General features: G+C 39.7%; 1 protein-coding gene and 1 long non-coding RNA gene across 2 annotated transcripts; both read left to right on the top strand.

Annotated features, from left to right (window-relative positions):
- The first annotated feature begins 2,964 nt into the window (after positions 1-2,964).
- On the top strand, positions 2,965-5,610 carry LOC104950921 (retinoblastoma-like protein 1). The gene is made up of 4 exons (XM_010777559.1): positions 2,965-3,104; positions 3,280-3,340; positions 3,712-3,869; positions 4,367-5,610. Exons 1-4 carry the CDS (start codon positions 3,003-3,005, stop codon positions 4,634-4,636), a joined length of 591 nt encoding a protein of 196 aa, XP_010775861.1. The 5' UTR covers positions 2,965-3,002; the 3' UTR covers positions 4,637-5,610.
- Positions 5,611-6,550: 940 nt separating this feature from the next.
- LOC104950867 (uncharacterized) lies at positions 6,551-7,346 on the top strand. Its single transcript, XR_798969.1, has 2 exons — positions 6,551-6,871; positions 7,164-7,346. It is a non-coding gene; the product is annotated as an uncharacterized lncRNA (long non-coding RNA).
- The last annotated feature ends 283 nt before the right edge of the window (positions 7,347-7,629 follow it).

The raw sequence follows: 7,629 nt of genomic DNA, 5'->3' as shown, positions 1-7,629 counted from the left end.
ATAAATAAACACATTGTTGTCAATTCAATTCAAAACCTTTATTTATTCAGGTGAAAACCCATTGAGATCATTGACCTCTTTTTCAATGGTGACCTGCTGAAAAAAAAAAAAAAATTGTATTAAAATAAGTAGCCTATGTACAGTAGAATCTAAACAAAAATATGTAAATGCATTATTTCCATTCCAACTAAATATCAGAGGATGCAGGAACTCGTGCTTCGGCGGTTGCCACATGTGTTCGGCATGACTTTAAAACCTGTTTACGTCATCTTTTTTGAACAAACGTACTTCCAAATAAAAGAAGTGCTGTTGTTTTTACATACGATATATCATGCAGCCCTGATCTGAGCTGCTTTAGTGCCTGTAGTGATGATGAACTGTGTTTTTCTGGCTCAGGTATACATGTTGATGGGGAAGCGTCTTGAGAAGCTTTGTTCCACGCTGAGCANTCGTTTGATTACACCCGAATTAAATTTGTAAATTTCCGTCATGAAATCCCAACCTCAGAAGAAAACTTATTCTTTTTTCGAAATTCTCTTGATACCTCCCTACTTTGGGAGAAACTTTGGCCGGTCGCAGGAAGGAAGACGTCGGCCAGTCTGAAATGTTGGTCGTTGACGGGGATCATCTAGGAGGATGTGTGTGGTGTTGTGTTATGATATTGTGGGACGACGGATTTATGTTTGGTTTGAAACACGTTATACACGGATATCCGACCGGTTATTATATATAGGGTAAATTATTGACACATTAAAATATTGACCGGTGATGTAGTTTATATATATATACAGCAAGTATTGACACAGTAAATATGGACCCAACGATTTGGGAACAATGCGAAGGTTCATACATAAGAACATAAAAACATCTAACACATATTTGAAAGCGACGAACAATTTCATTGTAGTTGATACACGGGTTATACCACGGAATACACGTATAATAGCGTATGAAATATAATGTTATACGGTAGGAAAATTATTGACATTATATTATGGCGCCCGACGGGATTAGATGTCTGACGATGTCGCTAAAACTAAACATCTAAACTAAACATCAAAAAGCTAGACAAAATGACTTTTACTACTGTTGAAAAAATCGGTATAACAAAGTAATATAATATTGAATCATGAAAAATTGCGTACATTCTATACGGTTGCTGATAGCGATGTTGTGATACGGTGATACGTGAGTACGCGAGACAACCGAGGAAAAGGACACATTGCGACGTGTAAAAAGGGGCAGACAGGTAGGTAGGTAGAAGAGGGCGAATAGGCACCAGCCGCGGCCTCCATCCGTCAAGGCTCGGGGTTTGAATAAAAGGGACGCGGTGTAGTTGGTCGAGACTGAGCCCCCATAGGGTGCCGCGAGGGTAACGGTCGGGCTTCTCTATATTAGGGAGGTAAGACCAAGGATCCAGATGGGGAACCAGAGAAGGGTCGACCTGACACGGACCTTTGTGGAGGGCATCCCTTCGCGGTACACCGTAGGCGATTAGATCCACGGGCTTGGTGGGTTGAGGAAAAGCTGCGGCTTCCCTCTCGCCAAGTTGAGGCTCGAGGGAGGGCCTACTGACTTGAAAACGAGGGAATAGGGATTTCCCTCTGTGGTCGGTGGGACGCCTCTTTTGGGTAGAGCCGGCGAAACTGGGCGTTAGAGCAAGAAGAGCCAGTACTGGGTAGGAAGCTACTGGTATCCACGTCCATTCCTTGCTTTTACCGCGACCATCTCGTCTCTCGACAACGGAAGACCGAGTCGGAGGGAAGGAGCAGTGTTGCACGGCCAATTTTTGTTTTTTTTTTTGCTTTTTTATGTGTTGTTTTTTGTTGTGTTATTTTTTTTGGGCTGACGTCATTGGCGAGGGCGACCGTAAGGACTAAGACGGCTGGATAGAGTGCCGGGAGGGGAGCACAGCCCTGATTATTTCATAAGACGTAAAGACTAAAACTAATAAAATTACCAATTAACGGACGTGACGTTGTGAGACGTAACAATAAAATAATACAATTCAACAACGTGCCTTAACCACCAGGTGTCCCTTCCTATCAGCTCTCCATCGTTATGGTGTAAATATAGCCTATCTAACAATTGGATCAAATATAAAAGTCAGCCGAATTAGTGTTGATACTGCAAGGAGATGTATTGTGTGAAAAGAAATGTAAGATGTTGTTTAATTGCTTATATATTTATGATCCACGTCACGTTTTCAGTTTTGGCGGCAGTTTTTCCTGTTTGTCTAGAAGTCTTCTCAGCAGGGCTCTATAAATAGAGAACTACGGCAGATATGTAATATTTAATGCAGCCGAACCGTGTATTACAATGCCGTTATGTGATGACTTTCAAAGAGAAAAGCAAGCACACTCGGAATAAAGTATTATTTTATTTTTAAAAAACGTTTTCAGATTTCACATCACATAAACACCAAATCCCAGCATGCATTATGGCTAAACCATCCAATCATCGAGCTGAGGATCTTGCCTACGTCTGTTTCCGGTTTCGTTTATGACCGATGTATTTTGTTATACACACATTCCTTTACATTTACATTTTAATTTGCATTAAAGTATTTCGTGAGGCCTTCTAACATGTTTTTAAATATAACTAAGGTTGTAGTTGAAGAGTTTGTAAATTAACATGAACCGAAGCTGTTGCCTGGCAACTCAATCGCACAACGTCACGTCCGTTAATTCCACATCCACATGCATCGATAACGATTAACATCGATTTAATACATTAATGTAGCCTTTGTTTCTGCTAAAAGAGGTGTCGACCAGCTGGGGCAACAAGAAAATCGGCGTAATCGAGTGTGACTATTCAAAAATAAATCATTACGTCGGGGTAGCATTTGCTTGGAATTCGCGGTTATTTCTCCACTGGTTAACATGGGTTAACAATACCGTGTAACTGTCACGTTTGAAGGGACGAAATCGTGACATCTTCACGTCTCCCAGCATGGTAAATCGTCACATGTTCACGTCTTGCCGTGATATCGGGTTGAACCAATGACTATCTTAATGTATCGCTTTTTACAGATCACCAATATGGAGATATCCTTCAAACACATAATTCATTGCTACAAGTCTCAACCACTTACAAGCAGAAGTGTAAGTTTGTTTATTGTTTATTATTCATCTTTACCCAAAAATAAGAAAAGTGCATATGCATAGAATTGAAACCACTGTCATCTCAGGCAGCTGCTTAACAAATGATTATTCAAACATAAGATGTGTGACTAATGTTCAATAGTTGGGAACTCATGAAGACATTTTCTGCTGTCAGGTCTGCAAAAGTGTGCTGATTTCCGGACAAGACACGGAAACACTTCTCAACGGAAACAACAGTAAGACACCTTTTGTAGGAAACATACATATGCATGCAGAAGTAATACAATTTAGCTATTTTACGGAGATTAAATGGTAATGTTGAAAAAGGAAATGATGATACATTGTGTTGTAAAACAATATACACTACGATTAGATTACATCATGCTTTCAATTTGCAATCATGGACACATCCTTTTAAATCTGAATGAAACACTCTACTATTAAATCAAGAATGATGCAGCTTCAGAGCTTCATTATAGCACTATTGTATAACATTCATCATCTCACCACAGAAACTCACAGTATGAACTCTCCATCATATCAATGTTTTAAGACAATGTACTGTAATTCCCAATTGAAAAGTGAGCATTTATCTGATTTACTACAGATAATGGAGACCCTGCTCACGGTTTCCCGACCCCTGACTCCCCATCGTCACATTACCCCCCCGCTCAGGAGGAGAGGGTCAATCTGATCCGCTTTTACGAAAAAATCTACACCGGGAAGATGTACGACTGTGCCGACCAGTTTGACCCAGCCTCTGGAGTAAGTGACCATTTCATGTCTCTGAATTTGACAACATTTTGTTAAAGGTCACCTATTATGCAAAATCCACTTCTTCATGTCTCTTCTACATCAACATGTGTCCCCTCTGTGTATAGAGACTCTGAAAGTTTCTCTCTCTTTTTGTCCTGATCCATTTATATAAAAACCTGTCTGAAAACGAGCTGATCAGAATATTTATAATTTATCCCCAGGGGGTATTGGATTTTGTTGCTCCACTTTATAAAATAAATTTAATACAATTAAATCAAAAATAAATAATAAATCATAGAGAAGTTCATAACAAATCTGCACCTTTTGGAAGAATACATATATAATAAAATATGTTAAAATGTATATAATAAAAAAGTATAGTATTATTGTATTGAGTATTACACAGTTGATTAATTGCCGGTTGCATATAATATAATAATAATAGTCCATATTGCACAGATCAATAATTATTGCTCTATTTAACACACTCTGTGTCACTCTCACAGAGAGACACCCCCCCTCTGTCTCCTTACCCCATGCAGGGGAGAGTAGGGAGAGCATCTCGTCAAAGCCAGCAGGTCTCCAGCAGCCTCCTCATCTTCAACTCAGAGACCCCTGGAGACCGAGAAGAAGGGGAGGATGAAGATGGTCCTCCAGCTCAGAGGCTTCGTGTTGCCGAGTCATTCATGCAGAGGCGACTCAGGAGTATGGTGAATGATCGCGAGGCTCAAAGAGACCGGGACCAACCATCAGTTTCACAGCTTGACCTGCACTAAGTCTCACTCTGAGCTGGTATAACTGTGGCAGCTAGAGCAACTTCACAGATATAAACAAAAAAATTCCTTTAGGCAAAAATCTGTCAATTTAAAGTCTTGTCCGTGCTAAAATTAAGTCAAAGTCAACTTTATTGTCAATCTTAAAATATGTTTGTACACACAGAAAGATCGAAATACTGTTTCCCACAGTCCCGAGGTATAAAAAAACTCACACATTAAAATTCAAGAAAACTCAATCATTTACAAAAAAAACACAAAAAACAAAATAACCGTTTACTTCAAGTATGAAAAAGATGTGCAAAATTATCCATAGCAGTGTAAAAGTGACTGGTGCTGGATTTTTTTGTTTGTCGTGTCTGTGTGATGATGAAAATTATGTCCTTTTGCTCTTATTGCACTATTTCGTACACTTTCTGTCCTTTAAGAATGCACGTAATCCCTCCGTTTAATGCCTAAAGTAAAAGACTGCTGTCGTCCTGCGCTGCCCCCTGGTGGAGGTTTTTGAATTTGCTGAAGAGTAGTCTCCAAAGTGCTCAGGTTACTTTCCTTGGAGTCTGTATGAGAACTGTAGTTAAAACTGTGGGACTAACTTTTCTTTCCCATCAAATGGGGACGGGCATAATGTAAAGCACTACTCGTGTCTATGGTAGGGCTACAGGATTTGAAAACAAAATGTTGTGCCAACAGTGTTTTTATAAAAGTGACATTGTTGAAAGGGGGAGACAGAGGGTTTCAGGCTGTATTCAAACTCAGGTCCTTCACATAGGTGTGTGTCTGTCTAACCCTAACTCCAGAATAAAGGCTACCCGCTCTACCAAGTGAGCTATACGTTAGCGCAGACTCATAACATTGCAATGTGACATGCAATAATTAGAGGAAATTATCATGGAAGCCTTATCATTAAGAAATACATTGATCATGGTGTCATTTTTTAAAGAGGATTCATACCAAAGGGATTTGTTATCATGTCAATAGAAGTATGTCGTTTGTAGGACGGGATAGATATTTTCACATGTTTTGTCTTTTCCAAATATTGCACTTTCTACTTAGTCCAATTTTGATAAAATGTGAATTATTGTGCAGCCCTATGTCCTTACTGAGGACTTGATTGTAACGGGCTAGATTTTATATTAGATGAAGAATTATACTCTTGTATGTCACTTTACATTTCTTTCATGGGTTTTTTCAGTTTTATTCAACAATGATGATTTGTCGCATATATATATATATATATTTACAGCTGTCTAACCATAACTATCAGACATTCTTTTCTGCTTAATCTGTTGTCTTTTCAAGCATTTTCAAAAGAAGTCGGTCTAACCAAAATGCATTTACCAATAAACAATACATTTTACAATATGTTTTGTATGTTTCTTTATCAGTTTTGTTGAATTAATACTAACATGTATTCTTAAATTGTCACAGGCATATCAAGCATAGACTGGATTCTGTTAAATGCCCACTTTAATCTCTATTCTCTGGTTTATATACTCAGTGTCATGGCCTCACTCTGCTAGGAAAGCTAATGAGAAGCAGATCATTTATATAGTATAATCTGCTAATTAAATATCATTTTCAGCTTTATTTCTCCCATTCCACCTTGATACAAAGCTGTGTGTTTACCAAACTAATGATGTACAGTGTGTGTATCCAGAGACCCATTAGACCTGAAAATAAGAATCTGCAGAATTAATAAATTCCTCTGACTGATTTAAAGCAGAAACTCCCAGCAGATCCATTGTTGGTAACCGTGGCCGTGATCGACACACAAACCCTTCCAGTGTTTATCTGTAACCATGCTTCGGCACGCTACTGAGTTAATTCTCAACCAATGTTGCCTGGGAGGTAATAACAAAAAGGGCGGTGTGGACAAAGGCTCTCTGAATAACAGTCAAACTCAACAGGAAGTCTTGAGGTTGCCATAGAGAACAAAGGCACCTTAGCCCACAACACTCACACAGGTCTTAAGGTTTCGACTGTTTCTTCAACACTACACGACTACTCAGCACACTGTAGTCGTTTTTTCTTGCCAAACCATGGGTTGCAACATGAGCCGGGGGGGCACTACAGTGGTGGACCCTTCTGAAAAGCCAGAGGAGAGGCCAAAGACTTCCACTTCCACCAAAGAAGAAGCCACAACGGAAACAAATGGGAATACAGACGAGGACAAGGGTGAAGAAATGGACGATGCAAGCTGATTGCTATCTTTACAACTCATCCTTAACTCTACTCAAAGTAAGAAATAAAAAAGGTTGTCTCCTTCCTTTATATAGAATTCACATTAAAATGTCTCCTCATTTTACTTATCAGCCGACTTTGACCTTTCATTGTTTGCAATTCTTTCAAAGGAATGAGATTACGGTACCGTGCCATAAAGAGAGCAATTTATGACCATCGCATTGGGGTCACTTTGATACAATCACCTCTGTAACTTGACCGCCATGTCTCTCTGAGGCTATCTGACATGACAAATGGGCTGTGTGGTGACTGAGATGGTCTGTGTGTGTGTGTGTCGCTGTGTGTACAGATTGTCCTGTCCGGGGTGAAGGAGGGCCTGTCAGCAGGAGGAGGAGGCGACGCTGCACTACTGTCCATCAACCTGTGTGTCAACTGGGCCAGCAACACAAACTAAAACACACACCGGAAGAATTATAGCTATGTTCATACTCGAGAAAATGTTTTTGTGTTGAATACACCCATTCCAATACTGTGTTCTGTACCTGTGTTGCCTTTATATTCTTTTCAAGCCTCTGTTTAGATCTTTTTACGGCCCTCTAGGGTGTTTTCTTTCCTTTGTTTGTTTCCACAGCCGTTATATATGTTCATCCTCTGATGCGCTCACACACCTCTGGTCAGAGCTGATAGTTACAACACACTCTTTCAAACGCTTCCAATTGTGCTGCAGGCTAAAACAGCATCCCTTTAAGATAGTCAGCTTATGCTTCAGCTGTGGGTACCTTGCAGCTCAGACACAGAGTCACAGATAGTGAGTG

The sequence above is a fragment of the Notothenia coriiceps genome, unplaced genomic scaffold (genome assembly GCF_000735185.1).
Source record: "Notothenia coriiceps isolate Sejong01 unplaced genomic scaffold, NC01 NC01_scaffold00000281, whole genome shotgun sequence".
NCBI lineage: Eukaryota > Metazoa > Chordata > Actinopteri > Perciformes > Nototheniidae > Notothenia > Notothenia coriiceps.
The sequence above is the reverse complement of the archived record's forward strand: the minus strand, read 5'-3'. Positions and strand labels throughout refer to the sequence as shown.